Consider the following 27,080-nt stretch of genomic DNA (forward strand, 5'->3'; position numbering starts at 1 on the left):
TTTGTATTTATATATACAGTATATATATTTATATATATATATTATATTTTTTGGATTGTATATTATGTATCAGTAAATAAAATAAGTTTAAGTAATAATACAAGTGAAGACTTTCATAGCATGTACCAAAAATATTATATCATAATAAAATTAAAATTCACCCATCACTGCATGAACTAATCTATACAAAGATCCCAGAGAAGGTCAGAACAAGCGGAGGATAATTGTGTTTGTTAAGAAGAAGAAACCCTTTGCCAACTATTGCCAAAGCAGGATCAGCAAGAAGGGAAACAGCCACAAGAGAGGATGAACCCTGCAGCTAGATACAGTATATCTGTGACAGTGAGCATCTGATCCCAAGCCTTGCATGTGCAGAAATGAACACAACATCCAGTATTAATCAGGCAAGTATACTGTGGCATTTGTAACAGTTTACCCCATTTACCCCCATGGCACACAGTGCAAAGATACTGAGGGCAATCCTCTTAGGAAGGCTTCACCACCTCTCTAAAGAGTCATCTCTAGATTCCATTCACTAGTTCAAACATTTTATATTTAGAAATCATAAAAAAGCGCTCACAGATTTGGCTTTACAGCAACAGCCAATTGTAGATTTCTCTGTATTTGCACTTAATGGCCTGCAGTCTCACATGATGCTGACCCATCAGTCAGTTCAATCCTCCAGGCCGGCCTTAATGACCTGAGCATAGCACCAGATGTTGTGTCTCTGTGAGCACTTTTGCTAAACAACATCTGTTCTGAGCTCTGTTGATTGAGAAATAAAAGAAAAAAAACTATTTGTGCTTAAAATAATTCACACCATTAAAACACAGTTTTATGTTATTATCATGACAGCCTGCTATCCAAGCACTATAACTAACAATTAAAAGACTTAGACTATACTGACGAATGGATCATGAGATGAGCTACTACATGAAACAAGTTATACGAATACATATACAGCCATGAGTTAATGAACTGAGTAATAATACAACTGGAGGGCTTATATAACAGAGTGGTGGAGGAGAGAAAGGATGAGGTCAGCTTAAACATCTCCCTGATTCAAACACAGCAGAGAGGCAGCAAATGAATATTTCAAACATGGTACTAATTTAACATCTAATTAGCTTGGAGGATACATGTGCCGAATTCCAGTTCAAGGTGACAGTGCAAGGTTTCATTTAAATATTGAAGTTCAATTCTGACGTGCAAACTCAAGATGCACCCTGCTGACAGAAACATCACAATAAGCTGTATGAATCATCTTTAAACATGAAGTGAGATGTGAATGTGAGTGTTTATTTTTTTTTTTTTCAATTTTGATGGCACATGGTTTGATATTGTGCTTTAAAAATGTTGTGGATCCCTGAAAGATACAAAAAAATAAATAAATAAACTTTGCATTAAGATGAGTCCGATTTTTTTTCTTTCCTGCTTTCTGCCTGGGGCTCCTGAACATGTGTCCCCTCTTTATGTCCCTGTGCTGATCCCTGCATCAGCACTTTCTCAGTGCAGACATTCAGGTGATTTGCTGTTGTTGAATCAGGAGGTTGTTCTTGTGAAAGTCAGCAGGCACGTGCACTGCTGCAGTGCAGCTTAAATGAAGCCTTTAGCCTCAAACCAAGCAGACCAAAACTTGCACATACTGCATTTATTTTGTAATTTTTTTATGTCTTTTTAACAAAAAAATAAGGGGTTATTTTGAATAGTCATTTTATTAACAAAGATCATCATGCTTAATAAATAATCTATGTAAATAAGATTTTTAAAATGTATACATTGCATAAATCTAGATAATGAGTGGCATGTGTTGCCCTCCACGGTAAAAAAAATACATATATATATTAAAAGCAAAGTGATTGCTTTTTCCCTCTCCCTCCATCTCCCTTTGTTAGAGTGCCTTTCAATAAAGAGGATTAGGTGTATGAGAGGAGCATGCTGCAGCAAGTGTGAGCACGAGTGCACATGTGCGAAGACTGAACATGTCTGTTTTTCTTCTACAGCACTGTGTGTGTAAATTAGATTAACATCACTGGTGCTGACCTCCGTGTGAATGGTGCCGTCCTCAAACAAAGCCGGAGCAATAAGAGAGAATTTGCCCTACTGACACAGCGACGCACACTGTACCCACACCCACAACCCTGCAGGCACACGAGCCCCTCTGAGCTCAAATGCATGTGGTGGACGGGAGAGGAGCAAACGGAGACAGGCAGAGGATGTCTGCAAAGGGCAAAAGGAAAGGAAAGGCAGATGCATGAACGTGCGAAAAGGAGGCCAAGTGGGGGAAGGGGGAGGAGATGGCTGGTGAAGGGAAAAGCTGAGACTGAAATCAGAATGGCGGGAAAGGAAGGGTAAGGAGAGAAGCTGGAAAAACACACTCATTTATACAATGCAGAGAGAAGAAGACAAAAGGACACGTGGAACAGTGAGTACTGTACAAGCAAAATACTGCACAGTAGAGTGATATTACTACAAAGGTCAACATCTTTGAAACAAAAAAAAAGGTTTGAAATATAGGTAAAATCTGAAAACAGAGAAAAAGGCATTTTTGTAAGTATGACCATTTAGTTCTGCTTAAAAGAAGAATGCCAAAAAATATTAAATTGAAAGTTTAAGTCAGATAGTATCCATGAATAGGTGCCACAATGTCAGTCTAAAAGAAAGAGTGAGAAAAAAAAGACTTGATGCTCTTTTGGAAAAACTATTATATTTCTATTGTGAATTGTGTAAAATATTTTACTTTAGATATTGACTTACAGTATATGTTGTCCTGAAATAAACAATTACGCAAAAGTGTTGTTTCTTTTTTTAAATATTTTTATTATTTTCGCAAATTCAAATTATGTTTAAATCAGGATTATTTGTGGAATACAATAAGTGAAATTCACAATAGTGATAGACAAAAGAAAATAAAAAAAAACACACAAAGATGATGCCTGATATATATATTGGCAATATCAACAAGTAAAATGTACATTTGCAGATCTAGTCTGACTCGTTTAAGAGAACACAACAGCTGAAAGCTTCTCTGCTTCCTGAGCTACAGATCCCCCACACTAATGAGGGTCAAGGATGCAGAACGTGAGATGAGCAGGATGTGAGACCTGGGCCAGAAATAACACCAACAGTCTTATTTAAATATAAAAATGGAGAATAAATAAATACATCAGGAAAGAATCAGATTCCTTCCAGTACTTAAATTACTGTTTCATAATGTATCGTAGCACAAAAGGTAAACAGAACTGTAGAATAGAAAACAATAGAAAAGCTTCATTCTGACTTACTGTAATGGTTTATATAGTAATTTACTGTTTTTAAAAGTTATTGTAACCCATAGTTTATAACAAAACCTGTACATTTTAAAATCGTATACCCTCTCTTTTCACTCTAATTTGTTACTGTGTGCAAAAAAAAAAGGAAAAACCCGACAAAGGTTATTCTGATCTATTCATGATGGAGAGCAGCACAAAATAAGAGTTTAGACTACGAACACACAGAAACAACAAGCTTAGATAACAAAGACGCACATTAAACATTGCAGTATTGTTCAGAAGAGTATATAAAATAAACCTAACACTAATATGAATTAAAGTACTTAGAAATTAGATTTAGTCTTCTTATCTGTTTGGTTAATCAAGCTTGTACTTTCAAAGTAAAAGAGCAGTGGCAGAAAAAAGCACTTTAACTGAGATAGTGCGATCCTATAAGCTCATAATGCATTTGTTAGCTTCATGAAAGATGTTCACATTTAATCACATCTTTTGTGGGCATCTGCTGTCCAGGCACAGCTTAGAGCTGCTGCAGTGAGATACTGAAAAAGCAACATGTCTTTTTTTTTAAATAAAAATAAATAAATCAATAAATCAACATCATTAAACGCACACAGAACAGCACCGATTTACAACAGAAGTGCTAAAATGCTGTAAGAATCCCATCAGCCTGGACTTCACTCTGACTCTGTGCTCAACCTTCCCCTCCCTGCACATGTGCTCCACTCCGACTGTCTAATTTATATTTCATGCAGCTCTATCTTTAAATATCTCTTTCATTTTCAGCTTCATTGTCTCATAGCTAACATCACACAATGTACTTCTAACTCACGTTTTTTCTAGCTGGCAAATCTATAGTTGACCCAGATGTTTGAGGGGGAAAAAAAAATTACCCCAATCAATGTCAAGATATAATTACCAGCTTAACCATTTCCAAACACATCCTTACGTTCATGCATTCACTATCTGGTTAGAAATGACAATTCCATCAAAGTAGGGCACGTATTTTCACCTAAATATTTGTTTTCTAATGACGAGCGTGATATGTCTGCAGATGAGCTTTAGCAAAGCTGCATCCCTTCCCCCTCCTTTTCTCTTTCATGCCTCCCTCTCACTGCTGTTGCTAAGATCGACGACAGCACACGAGTCTGTGGAAACCAGTAGACTCCGAGAGGTGGGTCCCCCAGTTTGTTGCTATGGGCAACAAACAATTTTCAGCAGAGAATCCGCCCAGAAGTCTAGCATGCAGACTTTCACTCACACGGGATAAAAAATATGACCTATTTTTTTTGGGACTCCAAAGGGATTGTGTGCTCTGAAGCTTGTGGATTTTGTTTCACATAGCGTGCAGTGCACATGCTTGATTGCAAGCTCTATAAATATCTGGTTTTCAGGTCCTGTTCCAACATGCCAATGATCTGATGATTTGTAATACATTTACAGTTTTTTTTCTTTTCCTCCTGCAGTGAATGCTGAGGCAAGATATTCTAACGCTACCTGACTGGCTGCACATTGTGATTCACTCCACACGCCTCAGGCTCGCTCTGACCCTCTCCCCGCTTCAGCCATTCACAGTCCAGTGAATGTCTTCCAACTACATCAGCATGCAGGGATCTCAAGCAAGTCTTCTGATAAGCTAATGGTTCTGCATGCATTAGTGTAACTCTGGCAGGTTTGACAAGAGCAAGAGAATCAGAAAAAAAAGGAAAATCAAGAAAATGACCTGATAAAAATGTAAATAAAACAATAAATAAAACTGGAACAGAGAACTGCTCCATCCATCCATCCATCTTCTTGACCGCTGCTTCCCTTTCGGGGTCGCGGGGGTGCCGGAGCCTATCCCGGCTACTGAAGGGCGAAGGCGGGGTACACCCTGGACAGGTCGCCAGTCCGTCGCAGGGCCGCAATCACTCACACATCCACTCTCACATCCACACCTAGGGGCAATTCAGAGTCGCCAATTAATCTATGAGGCATGTTTTTGGATGGTGGGAGGAAGCCGGAGTCCCCGGTGAAAACCCACGCATGCACGGGGAGAACATGCAAACTCCACACAGAAAGGTCCCAGCCGGGATTCGAACCGGGGCCTTCTCGCTGTGAGGCGAGAGCGCTAACCACTTGCGCCACCGTGCAGCCCAGAGAACTGCTCCTAAAAATAAATACATTATTTAGAAAATATATAAACATTTGAAGTAAACAGTCATGGTTGATGCTGATCAATTGATATGTGTGTGTGTGACCATTTCAGCAATCTTGCCTCAATCTAAGCTTAGATCCAACTTCTAAAAGTCATACAACAGTGTATAGGGGAAAAAAGTTACTGCCACCATAGCATCATCATGAAGCTCCTGACATAATTAAACATGTTTTTTGCTGTTGTTTTTTAGCAGCAAAAAAATAAAATAAAATAAAATACTGTAAAGATGTTCTTTTTTAGATCTTATAAAAAATTTCTCTTTCTCACGATTCGCGGGTGGTTTCTCACCTATGCTCAGGTCATCTATCAGAGGTCTTGGAGCTTGGGGTCATACATGTGTGCATATGCATATATATACTGTATATATATATATATATATATATATATATATATATATATATATATATATATATATATAGCCCTTTCACCATATTGTTTTTCAAGTGTTCCCCACATTAAATCATTAGAAATTATTTCAAGTTGTGAAATTTCTTACCTCCTCACATGTTTTCCTCCTATCAGGAAGTACAAGTGTGTTTGCGTGACTTCCAGGAACTATGGTAGATCCAACACTCATTCTGGGTCCCACTAACATGTAGCGTTTGTCTCCAGATCTGTACTGGATGCTGTGACACAGTGTTCCATCATAATTGGGCTCTGGCAGATATTTGGAAGTATAGTCTGTGGACTTGGAGCACTGCATTGCAATCAGCACGATGATGCTGATGAGAAACAGCAGGGAAACGGAGCCCAAAGTGATGATGAGGTAGAAAGTCACGTGACTGTCTTCATCCTCCGCTGCTGCACTTTGAACATCAGAAGCTGCAAAAGCCTCTTTGGGCTCCACAAGTTTGACAATGACAGTAGCTGTTGCTGAGAGGGAAACGTTGCCATTGTCTTTGACCAGGATGAGCAGTTTGTGTTCAGCCTCGTCTGTCTCTGTGAACGAGCGGAGAGTTCGGATCTGTCCTGTATAGCGGTCCAAAGCAAAGAGACTGTGGTCAGTCACTTGCTGCAGTGAGAACAGCAGCCAGCCGTTATATCCTATATCAGCGTCATAGGCTCGCACTTTAGTCACCAAGTGTCCTGCGTTCACGTTGCGGGGAATCTCCTCCACCCCTTCAGCAGAACCGTTGGAGCTGACTGGATACAGGATGACTGGAGCGTTGTCGTTCTGATCCAGAATGAACACGTTCACTGTCACGTTGCTGCTCAGAGGAGGACTTCCAGAATCTGTGGCAACAACGTGGAACTGGAACGTTTTCACACTTTCAAAGTCAAAACTTTTCAGAGCTGAAATTTCTCCTGTTTCTGAGTTAATGCTCAGAAATGATGCTATTTTTGTGTTTCCATTATCATTTTTTGCCATAGAAAAGGATAAAACAGCATTTTCACCTTCATCACTGTCATGAGCACTAACAGAAAACAGAGGAACTCCAACTGCATTATTTTCAGCCAAGTAAAACGTAAAAGGATTTGAGGAAAACTTTGGACTATTATCATTCACGTCTGAGACTTTCACACCTATTGTCAGTTGAGATGACAAAGGTGTTTCACCAGCATCTTTTGCAACTATTGTTAGTGTATAGCTAGACTGACGTTCTCTATCAAGGACAGACTTTGTAATTATGGAATACATATTTTCTTGTGATGAAGGAGTTAATGTAAAAGGTGCATCTTCAGTGATGGAACAGATTACCTTTCCATTCACACCTGAATCTCTATCTGTCACACTTAACAGTGCAACTGTTCTTCCAGGTTTAGAGTCCTCTGGAACAGCATTTGATAAAGATGTCACCTCAATCTCCGGTGCGTTATCATTTAGATCAACAATAGTTATCATGACACTTTTTTCTGTTGCTAAGGGAGCCAATCCTTTATCAGAAGCTTTGATGTCAATCTCGTATTTATCTTTTCCTTCAAAATCTATCAGTCCTTTCACAGTTATAACTCCTGTATTAGCATCAATTTCAAACAATTTATGTATTTTATTGTTTACATTATTCCCAAAGGAATAAACCACCTCCCCGTTTAAACCATCATCTAAATCTGTGGCGTTCATTTGAATAACACTTGTGCCAACGGGGGAATTTTCCTCAAGCATAGCACTATATGATTCTTTCACAAAAACTGGCATATTATCGTTAGTATCTAAAACATTTATAACAATTGTCATCGTCCCTGATCTCGCAGGCTTTCCGCCATCAACAGCCGTAAGGCGCAAAATGTGATGACGCGCAGCTTCTTTGTCCAGCGGTTTCTGCAAATACAGAATAGGGATTTTACCATCATCCCCTCTGTCTTTGACCTCCAAGCGAAAATGATCATTCTGACTGAGCTTATAATTCTGAACAGAATTCGCGCCACTGTCAGGATCACCGGCCGCTTGGAGCTGAAATCGCGCTCCGGGTAAAGCAGACTCCGAAATTTCTAGGTGCGTCTCGTTGTCAGGAAAGGTGGGAGAGTGGTCGTTCACATCCAGAATCTCTACACCGACATAGTGGACCTCCAGCGGATTCTCCAGCACCGTCTTTATGTTGATAATGCAGTTGGTGACGCCTGCGCACACCTCTTCTCGGTCTATTTTGCGGTGAATGGTTAACACTCCGTTATCGTTGAGCTCAAAGAGGGGTACGGCGGATCCCGAGACAATGCGAAACCCCCTCGTTTCCAGAGCACTGCGGTCCAGACCGACATCTTTAGCAATATTCCCAACAATAGTCCCCACCGTGAGTTCTTCTGGAATAGCATATCGCAGTTGTGCCAAAGTGAAATTTAAATGAAGACCTAGAAAAACTAGAAGCGCGGGCAGAAGCTCAGACCACTTTATATTTCCTGCTCGAGCCATTGTCCATTCCAAGCAAAATTATAATAAAAAAAAAACGATATGCAAAAAACAAAATCGTTTTTAAGTCTGATTTTTCAAGAGAAAATTCATAGAAAAAGCAGCTGGCAACGCGCAACCACACCGATGATGAAAGCCCTGCAAAAAAACAAAAGATTTGAAGCCATCGCCCCAAAACGTGATGCAACCAATAAGAAGAGCATATCCAACCAAGAGTCATCCACTTTTACATTAGTGACACCCTGCGAGCTGTTATTACAGTACAGATTATAGTCAGGGATGAACTTGAAAATTTCTATTTTTTTATGATCCGTTCCACATTTAACTGCCGCGTAATGTACTGAGAAAACAGCCAAAAAAAAAAAAAAAAAACCCTAAACTCGCAGCTTTTTTTTTTTGCTATACTAATCTATTGATCTAAAGTATATTCGATGAGGTGGATGAATATAGGCTATAAATTAGTCTGCCTGTATTTTTGCTATTGTGTTTTGCTACTTTGAAGGTTCAAAAATGTTAACTTTTACATGTTTTGCGCGTGTAGCTTATATAGCCTGTAAGTGTTGCAGATATGTAGCCAACATAAATCATTTGACCTAAACTTTTGCTTGAGTGTGTCTCTCTCTCTGTGTTTGTTTCTTTTTTGCTTTTATTGTGCCCCTATTTTGCTTTAGACACATTTTGTCGACAGCTCTATTTAAAAAAAAGGGAAAAAAAAGGGAGCGCACAAGCATGGCTTCATCCTATATAAAATAAGGCATTAAATAAAATGCACATCCCTTTTAAACGCTAATCCTGAAATACTATTTATTAAGACATTTTTTGCTAAGCCTAAACGTGTTGGAAATCTCCCCAAGCAATAAATCAGGCTCCTCACCAATTGTTAAGCACCTCACCATGGGGCGTAACAATACACTAGCACCTGCAAAATCAAAATATGAAGACGTATATTTTACAAGTGTCAACTTATCTGACTGGTAAACGTCAAATTTATTATTATTACTATTATTTTTTAATCAAAATATTAAATCAAACTTTTGTTAAAAACATTTAAAAAGACTGTACTGACTGTTATTCCCATGTTCAGCACCATGGACAGCATCACAGGGGCGCTTAGAAATATTTTTTTCAAGCACTAAATCCGACCGCTTATTAAGTCAAGAGGCAAACAATAATCAAAACAGTCAAAGTATGTAAAAGTCAGTTTTTCAATGTGTTCATTTATGGGTCTGGTAAAAGTTTCTAAAAGAAAAACCCAACAGAGCATACAAAAGAAATAAATAAAGAACAAAACGTCTGGACTGACTTTTGCTATCATTTTCAGCACCACGGACAGCATTATAAGTGCGACTTAGAAATGCTCCCAAGCACTATAGCAGACAACGTCTTAGTTCCATATCCTTAAAATGTTCAAAAAGAAAAATAAAAAAATGTAACTATGTAGTAGTAGATTATTCAAAGTGCCTGTTTATGTGACTGGCGAAAGCATTTTAATATAGAAAGAAAAAAAGAGATAGAGCCTCAAAAACTTTACTCCAAACCATCACAGTCTAAACCTGCTTTTGCTTTCACTTTCAGCACCATGGATAGTAAAAAAGGATAATGTCCATTAGATTTGCTGAAAAAAATATCCTTATCTCCTTCAGCATTTTTGAGGGGAACACACCACCACATAAACATTTCAAAACTACAATAAACTAATCTTAATGTTGTAAGCAACTACACTTAAAGTTCAATAACCCTTGAACATCCAAAGATCAATAAAAATGAAACACAAGTCTTCATGTAATTTAACCTCATCACCACAGAACCTAGAGAGCTCCAAAATAGTAAAAGACACACAAAAAGAAAATGAAAAAACATGTAAGTACTTATACAAAAAAGAGTGCTCAGAAAGTATCTAAACTACTTAGACTCGTGACTGAAAATGTCTTATCAAAGAACAAACACAAAACAGTATATTTTAAAAGTATTTTAAAAAGTGTCTCAAATTTTTTTATTGTAAATTGTCTTACCTCATCTGATATTTTCCTCCTATCAGGAAGCACAAGTGTGTTTGCATGACTTCCAGGAACTATGGTAGATCCAACACTCATTCTGGGTCCCACTAACATGTAGCGTTTGTCTCCAGATCTGTACTGGATGCTGTGACACAGTGTTCCATCATAATTGGGCTCTGGCAGATATTTGGAAGTATAGTCTGTGGACTTGGAGCACTGCATTGCAATCAGCACGATGATGCTGATGAGAAACAGCAGGGAAACGGAGCCCAAAGTGATGATGAGGTAGAAAGTCACGTGACTGTCTTCATCCTCCGCTGCTGCACTTTGAACATCAGAAGCTGCAAAAGCCTCTTTGGGCTCCACAAGTTTGACAATGACAGTAGCTGTTGCTGAGAGGGAAACGTTGCCATTGTCTTTGACCAGGATGAGCAGTTTGTGTTCAGCCTCGTCTGTCTCTGTGAACGAGCGGAGAGTTCGGATCTGTCCTGTATAGCGGTCCAAAGCAAAGAGACTGTGGTCAGTCACTTGCTGCAGTGAGAACAGCAGCCAGCCGTTATATCCTATATCAGCGTCATAGGCTCGCACTTTAGTCACCAAGTGTCCTGCGTTCACGTTGCGGGGAATCTCCTCCACCCCTTCAGCAGAACCGTTGGAGCTGACTGGATACAGGATGACTGGAGCGTTGTCGTTCTGATCCAGAATGAACACGTTCACTGTCACGTTGCTGCTCAGAGGAGGACTTCCAGAATCTGTGGCAACAACGTGGAACTGGAACGTTTTCACACTTTCAAAGTCAAAACTTTTCAGAGCTGAAATTTCTCCTGTTTCTGAGTTTATGTTTAGGAAGGAAACTAGTTTGCTGTTATCACTTCCATCCCTCACGATATGATAGGAAATACGCGCATTTTCACTTTCATCGTGGTCGAAAGCCTTTACAGAAAACAGAACTGCTCCTGGTTCGTTACCTTCAGAAACATAAAAAGTATACGGTTTAACAGAAAACTCCGGATTGTTGTCATTTACATCAGATACCACAACATTTATAGCTCTCTCAGAGGAATGTGCTGGTTTCCCAGCATCTTTTGCAACCACAGTTATGCTGTAGTGTGACTGTTTTTCTCTGTCCAAAGGGGATTTTGTGACTAAGGAGTACATTTTGTCCTGCACAGATGGAGATAAAGTAAAAGGGCCATCTCCCTCTACCCTGCACACAACTTTTCCATTTAGATCAGAGTCCTGGTCATTAACGCTAATTAGAGCCACTGTTGTTCCAGGTCTGGAATCTTCAGGAACTGAACTAGAAAAGGAGGTTACATCAATTTCTGGTATGTTATCGTTCACATCAATGATGGAAATTATAACACCTTTTTGAGATGATAAAGGGGCAAACCCTTTGTCTGATGCCTGAATGTCAATTTGATATTTATCCCGTTCTTCGTAGTCTATTAAACCTTTTACAGTTATTTCTCCTGTGTTTGGATTGATTTCAAATAGCTTCAAAAATTTAGGATTTACACTATTACTGAATGAGTAAACTACTTCTCCATTGCGCCCTTCGTCCGAATCTGATGCGTTCACTTTAAGAACTATGGAGCCAATCGGAGAGTTTTCCTCTAGCGTGACGGAATAAACATCTCTTGAGAAAACTGGTACATTATCGTTCACATCTAAAACATTTACTATTATATTTACCTCTCCTGTTTTGGGTGGTTTACCCCCATCCAGCGCTGTCAGTACTAACACGTGTCTCTCGCATGCTTCCCTGTCTAAAGATTTTTGAATAATCAGCACAGGTATTTTACCATCTTCCCCCGTATCTTTGATTTCCAAACGGAAGTGATCATTAGAGCTGAGCTTATATTGTTGGATGGAGAATGGACCTGCGTCGGGATCACGGGCGGGCTGCAACGGAATACGTGTTCCGGTCAAAACTGTCTCTGAAATCTCCAATTTCGTTTCATTCTCTGTAAAAGTCGGAGCGTGGTCATTTATATCCAACACTTCGATGCTTACATGGTGAACCTCAAGCGGGTTTTCCAGGACTGTTTTCACATTTATCACGCAGGTGCTGGTGCGCTCACAGACCTCCTCCCTGTCGATTTGTCGGCTGACGTACAGGAAACCATCGGTCTGATCCACTCGAAACAGTGAATCTGTCCCTCCCGCAACAATCCGATATTTTCTGACCTTCAATGAGCTTTTTTCTAATCCCAGATCCTTCGCTATGTTTCCAACAGCGGTTCCCTCTTTAACTTCCTCCGCTATTGAATATCGGATTTGCGCTGCGGACACGCTCCACAAACACGCAGCGAGCGCGCAGCGCATCCATCCGCTCACCCATGCCGGGCGTCCTCTTTGTTCCATCATCACAATGAATTCCTCGGTTAAAGGCGAGACTAAACGATTTTGTCCAAATAAATGCCTTAAATAAAAATATGTTGACTCGAAAGATAATTCAAATCCTGGAATAACAAAGGGTTTATGCGCCAATAAGCGATCCAGCTCGAGAATGAGTTGAAAGCGGAGAGCAGGTGGAACTCGAGCGCAGAGATGAAAAGGCAACGCTCTTTTTTTCAAGCATACTGACACCAAGCGACGCTACTGTTTACTGCAATAATATTTTCTATATAAAATAAAAAAGTTGAACAAATAAAAGTGACACTTCTTCCAGGTAATAGAGCAGCTGAATAAGAAAGAAAAACTCTTTGAACCTAAACTGTTTATGCAGAACAAAAGTTGTGACGTTTGTCAACCAGTCCTCAAAAATATAAAGTATTGATGTATTCTACTGCAAAAAATGAATAAAACCATAGATTATATTATAGAATCTGATCATAGTTGTGGCACTATGATGAATGTTATATCTTTACACGTGGAGCCAAACTGTGGAACAAATGTCACCAGGAGTTAAAAAAAAAAGTAGCTAAAACTTTGCAAAGAACATAAACATGGTGAACTTTTGCAAATATAGACAGTAATACGTTCTAATTCACGTGTTATTCCCTTAAGATACGAGTCTGAATTCTGTTTAGCAACATAATTTGTCCAAAACTGTGTATTTATAAATTGAGTCTAGGGAGAATGCAAAAGCAGACAAATAAATGACTGACCTAAAAATTTGCTAAAGTATTACCAGGACAGAAAAAATGAAAATGTTTATGTATGTTTCCTAAGCAACATCAGAATTAAAATGTATCATAGATAGAATGTTTTCAAGCTGAGACACATAATAAAGCATTTCTTGTATTGACTTGTTCATCATAATAGAATGAATTTAAAACTATAGGAACCATATACATTTGAAATGGTTTATTTTCTGGTTTTACTGACTCCTGTTAAATGGGTGGTATCAAACAAGGTATTCCTTTTAAGCAGGATAAAAAGATCAAAATGTAGAAATTAAATAAAACACTGTCCACTGACGTCAGTGTCATTCTGATGGAGAGCAAACACGACTGCTGGATGGTGACTATGGTATTAAAGTAAAACAAAACACAATGGCAAACAAGATATACACAGATATGTCTACCAAACAAGCCAAAGATTTTAGTAATCGCAATTCCCAAAGACTTCAACATTTAGCACCACACCAGTCTTAGTTTCAAAACCGACATCAATGACATTCTGTTATATAGCTGTGATTATAAATTGTCATTAAAGCCATAACTTAAGAAAGCCATATTCTGAAAACAATACACATATCAATTTTGGCTATCAGCTTGATAGAACCGCCACAAAGTACACAACAACAACAAAAAGGACAAAAAGTTGTTTTGGTTTTTTTTTGGTTTGTTTGTTTGTTTGTGTTTTTACTTGTTGAAGATGAAATAGTAAATTAACAATGTGCCGAGGTGATAGTGCTTAAAAACACAAAAATGCACACTATCTACATGTGTTCATGTGTTACTCTTAAAACACTATCAATAGGGTGTGAAACAAATATCCGAAAACATGATGTGACAGCCACAAGTTCAAGCTTTTTCAGATTAACCTTGGGACTTTATTCATGTCAACTATCTATCACCACTAAATAATTTTGTCACATATTTTCTTGAGGATTTTTTTCCATCTTCAATCAATAAAGCTTGGTAGAGAACTTACACAGTACTCCACATGCAACACAACCTTGGAGAATCATCAAAGACTGAACAATGTACCAAAGACAAATACAGTGAGTGTTGTAAATAAAGAAATGTTTCACAAACTCTGTCAAGACTGCAAGATCAGCATCCATCAAACACAAGATAAAACGCAGAGACCATTTTGCTAAACCTGATCAACACCAGACTCTGAGAGCTTGAAGTAAGGTTAAAAGCTCTGCTTGAAAAAAGTGGTAAGACTGATCATAAAAAAAAGCTAAAAATGTCATGACAAAAAAGCAGCTAAAATGAAAAATATTGTAAGTGAAAAATGGTTAGCATAGCACAAACTAAAGAACTAGATTGAGAAACAACGAAAATGAATTACTCTCTATATTTTATTTTGTCCTACCTCATCGGATGTTTTCCTCCTGTCAGGAAGTACAAGTGTGTTTGCGTGACTTCCAGGAACTATGGTAGATCCAACACTCATTCTGGGTCCCACTAACATGTAGCGTTTGTCTCCAGATCTGTACTGGATGCTGTGACACAGTGTTCCATCATAATTGGGCTCTGGCAGATATTTGGAAGTATAGTCTGTGGACTTGGAGCACTGCATTGCAATCAGCACGATGATGCTGATGAGAAACAGCAGGGAAACGGAGCCCAAAGTGATGATGAGGTAGAAAGTCACGTGACTGTCTTCATCCTCCGCTGCTGCACTTTGAACATCAGAAGCTGCAAAAGCCTCTTTGGGCTCCACAAGTTTGACAATGACAGTAGCTGTTGCTGAGAGGGAAACGTTGCCATTGTCTTTGACCAGGATGAGCAGTTTGTGTTCAGCCTCGTCTGTCTCTGTGAACGAGCGGAGAGTTCGGATCTGTCCTGTATAGCGGTCCAAAGCAAAGAGACTGTGGTCAGTCACTTGCTGCAGTGAGAACAGCAGCCAGCCGTTATATCCTATATCAGCGTCATAGGCTCGCACTTTAGTCACCAAGTGTCCTGCGTTCACGTTGCGGGGAATCTCCTCCACCCCTTCAGCAGAACCGTTGGAGCTGACTGGATACAGGATGACTGGAGCGTTGTCGTTCTGATCCAGAATGAACACGTTCACTGTCACGTTGCTGCTCAGAGGAGGACTTCCAGAATCTGTGGCAACAACGTGGAACTGGAACGTTTTCACGCTTTCAAAGTCAAAACTTTTCAGAGCTGAAATTTCTCCCGTTTCTGAGTTGATGCTTAAAAATGAAGACAGCTTGTTGTCGCTGTTCATTTCTCTTAGGATTCCATATGAAACTAGTGCATTTTCTCCATCGTCACGGTCAAAGGCTTTCACTGAAAAAACTGAAGCTCCAGGAATGTTGTTCTCACTGATGTAAAAAGTATATGGACCCATTGAAAACTCTGGAAAGTTGTCATTGACATCAGAAACTACAACGTTGATGGTCTTTTCAACAGTAAACGAAGGATCTCCTGAGTCTTTTGCAATGATTGTTACATCATAATGAGGCCTAATCTCTCTGTCTAACTGTGACATGCTCACAACAGCAAACATATTTTCTTGTAAAGATGGAGACAAAGTAAAAGGAACGTCTTGTTTAATTGTACAAATCACTTTTCCATTAATTCCAGAGTCGGAATCACGGACGCTGATTAGTGCCACTGTAGTTCCTATTTTGGAATCCTCTTTGATTGAGTTGGAGAATGACGTCACCTCAATCTCAGGAGGATTGTCATTAACATCAATCACGTTTATTTTAACACTTTTGTCAGTTGTTAAAGGAGCATGCCCTCTATCTGAAGCCTGAACATCAATGTCGAACATTTTACTTTTTTCATAGTCAATCTGACCTTTCACTGTAATTTCACCAGTATTTTTATTTAGACTGAACAGTTCAGATGTTTTCTTATTGACTTCATTACCAAATGAATAAATGATTTCCCCGTTTGCTCCTTTGTCTAAATCTGTTGCATTGACTTGAATCACTACAGTCCCAATCGGAATATTTTCCTTAATTGTAGCAGAATATGATTCTTTTATAAACACTGGAGAGTTGTCATTAACATCAAGTACATCCACAATTATTTCTATGTTTCCAGATTTCGCAGGTTTGCCTCCATCAACGGCTGTTAGACGCAGTTTATGTTTCTCTGTTGTTTCTCTGTCTAGCTGCTTCTGCAGGACTAGTACTGGAACCTTTCGGTCCTCCCCTCTATCTCTGACTTCTACCCTAAAATGCTCGTTCTGACTGAGTTTATATTGCTGAATGGAGAACTGACCCACATCGGGGTCCTGCGCAGCCTGTAGCTGAAACCTCGCCCCTGGAAGAGCAGACTCTGATATTTCCAGTCGTTTCTCTGTCTCCATAAAAACAGGAGCGTGATCATTAATATCAAGGATTTCAACTGTTACAGAATGAATCTCTAGCGGGTTTTCTAACACGGTTTTTAGGTTGATCAAACAGGGAGAGCTCTTTTCACAAACCTCCTCTCGGTCTATTTTCTTTCTCAGATACAGATTTCCATCGCTTTGATTCACTTCAAACAGCGGCTCGGATGAATCTGCAACGATGCGATATCCTCTGAGCTTCAGTGCATTCTTGTCAAGTCCCAAATCCTTCGCTATATTTCCAACCACAGTTCCACCTTGAACCTCTTCAGAGACAGAATATCTGATCTGCGCAAAAGCTCCGCTCCAGAAAACGGTCAGAATAACAAAGACAAAACAACCCCGTCGCTGCTGCCGCGCGTTGCGTCCTCTTTGTTCCATGTCGGAGCGCTGATTCATCACAGTCCATGTAAGAAATCCCAATTTACAATCCAGTCAGCAGCCGTCTCTTTCATAGGTCTTTAACACGGCGAAAAAATCCTTATGTCCTTCTATTAATCTCTGTCTTGCTTTGTGAGGCTACCACATCAGCTCCACCGTCCACTCTGACGTTACGCACGGAGACGTTCTCTATTTATTGAAATCCAGTGACACCAAGCGTTAGATTTAGTATTTCACACAAATGCATTTTTTCTATTTTAAATTTGTTCAACTTAGTAATTAATAAATAAATAATTAATCAACCGCTTAACATTTATTTTTGTTTTGCGACATCTCACTTTTATTCATTAACCATGGTGTTTTTAGTGAGATTTGTAAATGCATACATATACATTTTAATATCTTAGGAGAAGCTGATAGTTTAAATCCATAAATTTTTCAAAATTACTTTACTATAATTTGGGTCATGGGGTTGCTTCAGCCGATCCTAGTCACCGTTGAACAAAGGTAGGTGACACCTTGAATAGTCCATCCCAGCACAACAAGACAGACATACGACACGCCCAATCTTAATAAAACTTGAAGGAAAAAGTTAGGAGATACTTGTTAACCTGTAAAGCAAGTTGTTGGACTTTAAAATTCATCTGGAATTTCCAGATAAAGCCCACTATGTACAAGGAGAAACTACAACCTTCACACAAACAAGTCACAAGCTGGGATTCAAATGAATCAAACATTCTGCAAGGAACCATGGGTACTATACAAATCTTCACGTAGCACGAAAGAGATAAATATTCTAAATTAAGTTATTTTTTTGTCAAAAATCTTCTGATTCTTCTTCTTTTCCTTTCAGCTTTTCCCTTCAGGCGTCGCCTCAGCGAATCAGTTTCCTCCATCTAAGCCTGTCTTCAGCATCCTCCACACTAACACCAGCCACCTTCATGTCTTCATTCACTGCATCCATAAACCTCCTTCTTGGTCTTCCTCTAGACCTCTTTCCTGGCAGCTCCAGGCTCAGCATCCTTTTACCAATATTATCACTGTCTCTCCTCTGAACATGTCCAAACTATCTCAGTCTGGCCTCTCTGATTTTATCACTTTGTTTCTCAGTTAATGTTTAAATACAAACTTGTTTCCACCTTTTCATTTTTGTGCAAATAATACATGATATGTGCTTTTTCACCATCATCAATATCTGTTGCCCTGATTGAAAATACAGGGGCGTCCATTTTGTTATTTTCTGTGATATAAAAAAATTGTGGACCAGCTGGAAATTCTGGTTTGTTGTCATTTACATCTGAGACCACCACTGTGATTGTTCTCTCCGAGGAAAGTGGTGGTGTACCGGCATCTTTTCCAAGAATTGTCAATTTATACAGAGATTTTGCTTCTCTGTCTAGTGGTGAGGTGGTCACTATAGCATACATATTGTTCTGCAGGAATGGATAAATAGAAAAAGGTGCATCATCCAGGAGAAAGCGGGATACTTTTCCATTGGAACCCAAGTCTAGATCACTGACACTGATTAAACCAACCGTGGTTTCAATTTTACAGTCTTCTGGGACAGATTCAGAAAATGATGTGACTTCTATTTCAGGGATATTGTCATTTAAGTCAACAACATTTGCTGTAACTATTTTGTCCATGGATAAAGGCACAGTGCCTTTGTCTGTTGCTCGAACATCGATTTCAAAACTCTTAGTTTATTCAAAATCAATGTCTCCAGTCACTTTAATTTCCCCTATCTATGAGTTCGTGCTGAACAGCTTTTCAGATTGAGATCTACCTCTTTACCAAACGAGTAAACGATTTCTCCGTTTGCGCCCTCATCCAGATCAGTGGCGTTAATCTGGACAACAATGGTTCCAGGGGACACATTTTCAGTCAGCGTGACAATATGATTCTTGGGTGAAAACTGGGGAATTGTCGTTAAAATCAAGTACTTCAATAAGTAATTCTGTCGTGCCAGACTTTGCTGGACTCCCGCCATCTACAGCTGTGAGAAAAAGCTTGTGTTTTCTGACGGTATCTCTGTCCAACTGCTTCTGTATAACCAGAAAGGGGGTCTTGCGGTCCTCATCCCTCTCCTCAACTTCTAATCGACAGAAATAATTTTGACTTAGTTTATATTACTGAATGGAAAACAGAAAGTCGTCTGCATCACGTGCAGGTTGGAGCTGAAATCTCGCCCCTGGTAATGCCGATTCAAATATTTCAAGCCGCTTCTCCCTCTCGGTGAAGCTCGGGGAGTGGTCTTTCACGTCAAGCACTTCTATCTCCACATAATGGATTTCCAGGGTGTTTTGTAGCACTGTTTTCAGATTAATTATACAAGTGCTGCTGCGCTCACAGATCTCCTCCCTGTCTACCTTACTTCTGACATACAGGATCCCGTCGTTCTCATTAAAGCGGAAAAGATGCTACGTGGAGCTGTCGAACGGTTCCTTCGTTCACCTCCTCCAAGATGAAATATCTGATCTGCGCCGCGGATTGCCTCCAAAACATTCCCAAAGCCAGCAATAAAAGCAATGCATCCCCACCGCCCGAGAAGGCGCCTCCTTTGTTCTATGATGTCCGAGAGGAAAAGGAAAATAAAAGAAAGGATAGAATATATATTTCTACTCTTTGCTTTTAAGAAGAAGTATTCCTCTGCAGACCGAAATCTGTCACGAGCACATCGCAAATACAAGACAAAAGGTTAGATCTGTGTTCAAGTCCACACCGCTACATGACAAAATACTAGTGTTCGTTGGTGGAAAGAAAAAAAAAAAAAAAAGGTTAGACATTGTTATCTGACACTGACACCATGGGAATCATCTTGTTATGGTAGTTTTATAAGAAGAAAACAACATAATAATAAATCTTGTTTTTTGTTTGGTTTCGAATGTCTGTCAATACAACGTGCACTATGCATGTGTGAGGTAGTTTTCAAGAAGCAGTGGAATGCAAGCACTTGTCCACAAACTAAATCATCACAAACAGTAATTTAAATTATGCTTTCAGGCTATTTAAGTAAGATTGCCATGTTTGATTTAGCACAACAGAAATGGCAATGGGGAAAACATTCAGCACCATGGACAGCATATCAGGAAAACTATGTTAGAGTTCTGAAACTGAAGCAAAAGCAAAAGCAGAAAAAGCATATTTTCAGGTCTCCACCACCACAAACTAGAAAGAAAGAATAAAATGTACGTAAAATTAAATGTTTAGCATGACTTCTGGGAAACAATGTCACACTCTATACTGGAAATTTGCTCATGTATTTAATTTATTTTTTCATCCATAGATATTTTTAAAAGGTCACCACAGAACTTCTATTTGCAATAATTCGGTTGGCTCAAGTTACATCTATTTATATTGCAAGAAAGAGCTGACACATTGAGCTCAAGGAGAACAGACTATGAAAGCAGAAGTCTCAAAAGACAGAAGCTATTTTACACTTCCCTTTAAAAATGAAGAGTAGTCAATGCAAAGCACAGTGTGGCAAATGTGTCCAATGTAAAACGACACAAAATCTTACATTAGGTGTTGTGAATAATAAAAAAAGATATAATATGTTTTTGTCTTGTTTAAGTAATAATACCACTTATTATTTAGCACAACAGCACCTGCTATGAGGAAAACTTGCAGCGCCATGAACAGTGTATTCAAAATATTGCAATGTAGATTGTCTGATACTAAAGTAAAAGCAGCGAATCTAAATGTCTTCAGTTCTCTGCTGACAAAAAGAATGAGCGTTGACATGGAGATTTAACCTGGCCCCTGGAGAAAAACAATTATACTCGATACTCAAAACTTGGACTTGTATTTAACGGGATTTATTCAACCAAAGATACTTAAAGAGTTAGCACAGCTTATGTTTGGTTGCAATAATTTGGTTCAATTAAGTTGGGTTATTTATATCCCAAGAGAGAGCTGCAACATTTAACTCGTGCAAAAAAAGTTTGAACAAGCAGAATTCTTAAAAGACAAATGCTAGTTTGAGTTTTCCTTTAAAAATGCAAAGTAGCTAGCGACACCCAAAAAAAACAAGTCTCCTGCATAGGATGATTCCAAAATATGCAACTCATTTTACTGCTATAACACAACTTACTAAGCTTACTAATTCTGTTCAAAATGCATGGTCAAAATCCCTCAAAAATCAACATATTTTTGAAAAGCAGAAAATGTATCACCTAACTTGATAACTGCAGGACTCAAAGGGCAATATAGTACCACACAGAAACATGTTAGCTCTAACATACACAAACACTTCAAAGAAAAAAAAAGTGGTTCAATTAGAATGATTTATTTCTGTAAGTTAATTTTTTGTCCTACCTCATCGGATGTTTTCCTCCTATCAGGAAGCACAAGTGTGTTTGCGTGACTTCCAGGAACTATGGTAGATCCAACACTCATTCTGGGTCCCACTAACATGTAGCGTTTGTCTCCAGATCTGTACTGGATGCTGTGACACAGTGTTCCATCATAATTGGGCTCTGGCAGATATTTGGAAGTATAGTCTGTGGACTTGGAGCACTGCATTGCAATCAGCACGATGATGCTGATGAGAAACAGCAGGGAAACGGAGCCCAAAGTGATGATGAGGTAGAAAGTCACGTGACTGTCTTCTTCCTCCGCTGCTGCACTTGGAACATCAGAAGCTGCAAAAGCCTCTTTGGGCTCCACAAGTTTGACAATGACAGTAGCTGTTGCTGAGAGGGAAACGTTGCCATTGTCTTTGACCAGGATGAGCAGTTTGTGTTCAGCCTCGTCTGTCTCTGTGAACGAGCGGAGAGTTCGGATCTGTCCTGTATAGCGGTCCAAAGCAAAGAGACTGTGGTCAGTCACTTGCTGCAGTGAGAACAGCAGCCAGCCGTTATATCCTATATCAGCGTCATAGGCTCGCACTTTAGTCACCAAGTGTCCTGCGTTCACGTTGCGGGGAATCTCCTCCACCCCTTCAGCAGAACCGTTGGAGCTGACTGGATACAGGATGACTGGAGCGTTGTCGTTCTGATCCAGAATGAACACGTTCACTGTCACGTTGCTGCTCAGAGGAGGACTTCCAGAATCTGTGGCAACAACGTGGAACTGGAACGTTTTCACACTTTCAAAGTCAAAACTTTTCAGGGCTGAAATTTCTCCTGTTTCTGAGTTGATGCTTAAAAATGAAGACAGCTTGTTCTCTCTGTTCATTTCTCTTAGGATTCCATATGAAACTAGTGCATTTTCTCCATCGTCTTGGTCAAAGGCTTTCACTGAAAAAACTGAAGCTCCAGGAATGTTGTTCTCACTGATGTAAAAAGTATATGGACCCATTGAAAACTCTGGAAAGTTGTCATTGACATCAGAAACTACAACGTTGATGGTCTTTTCAACAGTAAACGAAGGATCTCCTGAGTCTTTTGCAATGATTGTTACATCATAATGAGGCCTATTCTCTCTGTCTAACTGTGACATGCTCACAACAGCAAACATGTTTTCCTTCAAAGATGGAGACAAAGTAAAAGGAACTTCTTGTTTAATTGTACAAATCACTTTTCCATTAATTCCAGAGTCAGAATCACGGACGCTGATTAGTGCCACTGTAGTTCCTATTTTGGAATCCTCTTTGATTGAGTTGGAGAATGACGTCACCTCAATCTCAGGAGGATTGTCATTAACATCAATCACGTTTATTTTAACACTTTTGTCGGTTGTTAAAGGAGCATGCCCCCTATCAGAAGCCTGAACATCAATTTCATAACTTTTGCTTTTCTCAAAATCAATCAGACCTTTTACTGTAATTTCACCATTATTTTCATTTATACTGAACAGTTCAGTGATTCTGGATTTAACTTCTTCACCAAATGAATAAATTATTTCCCCGTTTGCTCCTTTGTCTGAATCTGTTGCATTGACTTGAATCACCACTGTCCCAATCGGAATATTTTCCTTAATTGTAGCAGAATATGTTTCTTTAGTGAACACTGGAGAGTTGTCATTAATATCAAGTACATCCACAATTATTTCTATGTTTCCAGATTTCGCAGGTTTGCCTCCATCAACGGCTGTTAGACGCAGTTTATGTTTCTCTGTTGTTTCTCTGTCTAGCTGCTTCTGCAGGACTAAAAACGGAACCTTGCCATCCTCTCCTCTATCTTTGACTTCCACTCTGAAATGTTCGTTCTGGCTGAGTTTATATTGCTGAATGGAGAACTGACCCACATCGGGGTCCTGCGCAGCCTGTAGCTGAAACCTCGCCCCCGGAAGAGCAGACTCTGATATTTCCAGTCGTTTCTCTTTCTCCATAAAAACAGGAGCGTGATCATTAATATCAAGGATTTCAACTTCCACATAATGAATCTCTAGCGGATTTTCTAACATAATCTTCAGGTTGATCAAACAGGGAGAGCTCTTTTCACAAACCTCCTCTCGGTCTATTTTCTTTTTCAGATACAGATTTCCATCGCTTTGATTCACTTCAAACAGCGGCTTTGATGAATCTGCAACGATGCGAAATCCTCTAAGCTTCAGTGTATTCTTGTCAAGTGCCAAATCATTCGCTATATTTCCAACCACAGTTCCACCTTGAACCTCTTCAGAGACAGAATATCTGATCTGCGCAAAAGCTCCGCTCCAGAAAACGGTCAGAATAACAAAGACAAAACAACCCCGTCGCTGCTGCCGCGCGTTGCGTCCTCTTTGTTCCATGTCGGAGCGCTGATTCATCACAGTCCATCAAAGAAATCCCACTTTACAATCCAGTCAGCAACCGTATCTTTCATAGGTCTTTAACACGGGGGAAAAATCCTTATGTCCTTCTAATAATCTCGGTCTTGCTTTGTGAGGCTACCACATCAGCTCCACCGTCCACTCTGACGTTGCGCGCGGAGACGTTCTCTATTTATTGAAATCCAGTGACACCAAGCGTTAGATTTCGTGTTTCACACAAATGTATCTATTCTATTTTAAATTTGTTCAACTTATTAATGAATAAATAAATTATGAATCAACTGCTTAATATTTTTTTTTTTGTTTTGCGACATCTAATTTTTATTAATTAACGATCGTGTTTTTAGTGAGACTTGTAAATGCATACATATACATTTTAATATCTTAGGATAAGATGATAGTTTAAATCCATACATTTTCCAAAATTACTTTACTATAATTTGGGTCATGGGGTATCTTGAGACTGTTCTAGTCACCGTTGAACAAAGGTAGGTGACACCCTGGGTAGTCCATCCCAGCACAACAAGACAGACATACGACACGCACAATCTCATTAAATCTTGAAGGAAAATTTAAGAGATACTCGTTAACTTGTAAAGCACGTTTTTGGACTTTAAAATTCATCTAAAATTTCCAGATAAAGCCCACTATGCACAAGGAGAAACTACAACCTTCAGACAAAAATGTCACAAGCTGGGATTCAAACGAATCAGACATTCTGCAAGAAACCATGAGTACAATGCAAATCTTTATGCAGCACGAAAGAGATAAATATTCTAAATTATGTTATTTTTTGTCATTAAAGTTCTACAGCACAGTAATCATTTTGGGAAAAAAAAAACATGCTTATGTCTTTCTAAAAATGTTGCTCATTTCAACATCTTTAAGACCAAGGACCTTTCTGACTTAATATGATATAAACCTACAAATGTAAAGGAAATCTACTAATATAAAGATAGTTAATGAAAAAAAAAATCTTCTGATTCTTCTTCTTCTTTTCCTTTCAGCTTTTCCCTTCAGGGGTCGCCACAGCGAATCAGCTTCCTCCATTCTAACACCAGCCACCTTCATGTCTTCATTCACTGCATCCATAAACCTCCTCTTTGGTCTTCCTCTAGACCTCTTTCCTGGCAGCTCTAGACTCAGCATCCTTCTACCAATATATTCACTGTCTCTCCTCTGAACATGTCCAAACCATCTCAGTCTGGCCTCTCTGACTTTATCTCCAAAACCTCTAACATGTGCTGTCCCTCTGATGTATTCATTCCTGATCCTATCCATCCTGGTCACTCCCAAAGAGAACCTCAGCATCTTCATCTCTGCTACCTCCAGCTCTGCTTCCTGTCTTTTCTTCAGTCCCACTGTTTCTAGTCCAAACAACATGGCTGGTCTCACCACAGTCTTGTACACCTTTCCTTTCATTTGTGCTGAAACTCTTCTGTCACACATCACACCTGACACTTTTCTCCACCCATTTCAACCTGCTTGTACTCGCCTCTTCACTTCTTTTCCACTCTCTCCATTACTCTGTACTGTTGACCCTAAATACTTCTCTGTCACTCCAGACTTCCTCATACAATACCATAGTTCCTCTCTGGGCACTCTGTCATAAGCTTTCTCCAGATCTACAAAGACACAGTGGAGCTCTCTCTGACCTTCTCTGTACTTCTCTATCAACATCCTCAAAGCAAATGTTGCATCTGTAGTGCTCTTTCTTGGCATGAAACCATACTGCTGCTCACAAATGTTCACTTCTGCTCTTAGTCTGGCTTCCACTACTCTTTCCCACACCTTCATTGTATGGCTCATCAGCTTTATTCCTCTGTAGTTACCACAACTCTGCACATCTCCCTTATTCTTAAAAATGGGCACCATCACACTTCTCCTCCATTCCTCAGGCATCTTCTCACCACCTAAGATCCTGTTGAACAACCCGGTCAAAAACTCCACGGCCATCTCTCCTAGACACTTCCATACCTCCACAGGTATATCATCAGGACCAAGAGCCTTTCCATTCTTCATCCTCCTCAAAACCCCTCTCACTTCACCTTTACTAAGCTTTCTTACTTCCTGCGTCACAACCGTCACCTCTTCTACTCTTTGTTCTCTCTCATTCTCTTCATTCATCAACTCTTCAAAGTATTCTTTCCATCTTTCCATTACACCACTAACACCTTACACCACACATTACCATCCCTATTCTTCATCATCCTAACCTGCTGCATGTCCTTCCAGTCTCGATCTCTCTGCCTTGCTAATCTGTACAGGTCAGTCTCTCCCTCTTTACTAGCCAACTTAGCGTCCAAGTCATCATAAGCCCCTCGTTTGGCCTTTGACACCTCTACTTTCACCTTACGCTGCATCTCCCTGTACTCCTGTCAGCTCTCCTCAGTCCTCTCAGTGTCCCACTTCTTCTTAGCTATAGCTTCTTACTCCGTATACACTCCTGCACCTTCTTATTCCACATCAAGTCGAAAGATTTGCTGCCAAAAGCAGCAAATCTAATATTTTCAGTTCACAGCCAACGAAAAGTATGTGCGTTTTAGTCAATGTTGAACCTGACTCCTGGAAAACAATATCATACTCTGAACTCAAAATTTGGACTTATATTTAATTGGCTTTATTCAACCAAAGACTTAAAAATGTACCAGTGTTTATGTATCCTTGCAATCATTTGGTAAAATTAAGTTGGGTGATTTATATTGCAAGAGATAGCTGCAACATTTGGCTTGGCCAAAACAGCCTGTGTGAGCAGAATTCTTAAAAGACAAATGCTAGTTTGAGTTTTCCTTTAATAATGCAAAGTAACCAGCAACACATTGGAAACAAAAAAAAAAACAAAACTCTCCTTCATAGGATGATTAAAAACATGCAACTCATTTTAGTGTTGTAAAACAACTTAATGAGCTTACTAATTCTGGTCAAAATGCATGGTCAAAATTACTCAAAAATCAACATATTTTTTTAAAAAGCAGAAAATGTATCACCTAAATTATTGACTGCAGGACTTAAAGAACAATATAGTACCACACAGAAACATGTTAGCTCTAACATACACAAACACTTCAAAGAAAAAAAAAGTGGTTCAATTTGAATGATTTATTTCTGTAAGTTAATTTTTTGTCCTACCTCATCGGATGTTTTCCTCCTATCAGGAAGCACAAGTGTGTTTGCATGACTTCCAGGAACTATGGTAGATCCAACACTCATTCTGGGTCCCACTA

The 27,080-nt window shown here is 39.3% G+C and overlaps 2 protein-coding genes across 12 annotated transcripts in view; both read right to left on the reverse strand.

Annotated features, from left to right (window-relative positions):
• The window catches only part of LOC118599250 (protocadherin gamma-A11-like), a gene marked incomplete in the record, with an annotated part of 18,922 nt that extends 8,786 nt beyond the window's left edge, over positions 1 to 10,136 (reverse strand). The window contains 1 exon segment of the mRNA XM_036213981.1: positions 5,973 to 10,136. Coding sequence (XP_036069874.1) covers positions 5,973 to 8,314 — 2,342 coding nt within the window.
• The window catches only part of LOC112153550 (protocadherin alpha-C2), a 192,133-nt gene that overhangs the window by 89,196 nt on the left and 75,857 nt on the right, over positions 1 to 27,080 (reverse strand). Inside the window, exon 1 of one of the 11 annotated variants that reach the window (XM_036213965.1) lies at positions 21,478 to 24,488. The exons of 8 other annotated variants lie outside the window; for them this stretch is intronic. In XM_036213965.1, the coding sequence (XP_036069858.1) occupies positions 21,478 to 23,853 (2,376 nt within the window). In that variant the 5' untranslated portion in view covers positions 23,854 to 24,488. Of the gene's footprint in view, positions 1 to 10,323; positions 12,922 to 14,802; positions 17,298 to 21,477; positions 24,489 to 27,080 lie in introns of those variants that run through there. 2 more of the 11 variants (XM_036213966.1, XM_036213975.1) reach the window with 2 other exon arrangements.

Source organism: Oryzias melastigma, linkage group LG10 (genome assembly GCF_002922805.2).
Source record: "Oryzias melastigma strain HK-1 linkage group LG10, ASM292280v2, whole genome shotgun sequence".
NCBI lineage: Eukaryota > Metazoa > Chordata > Actinopteri > Beloniformes > Adrianichthyidae > Oryzias > Oryzias melastigma.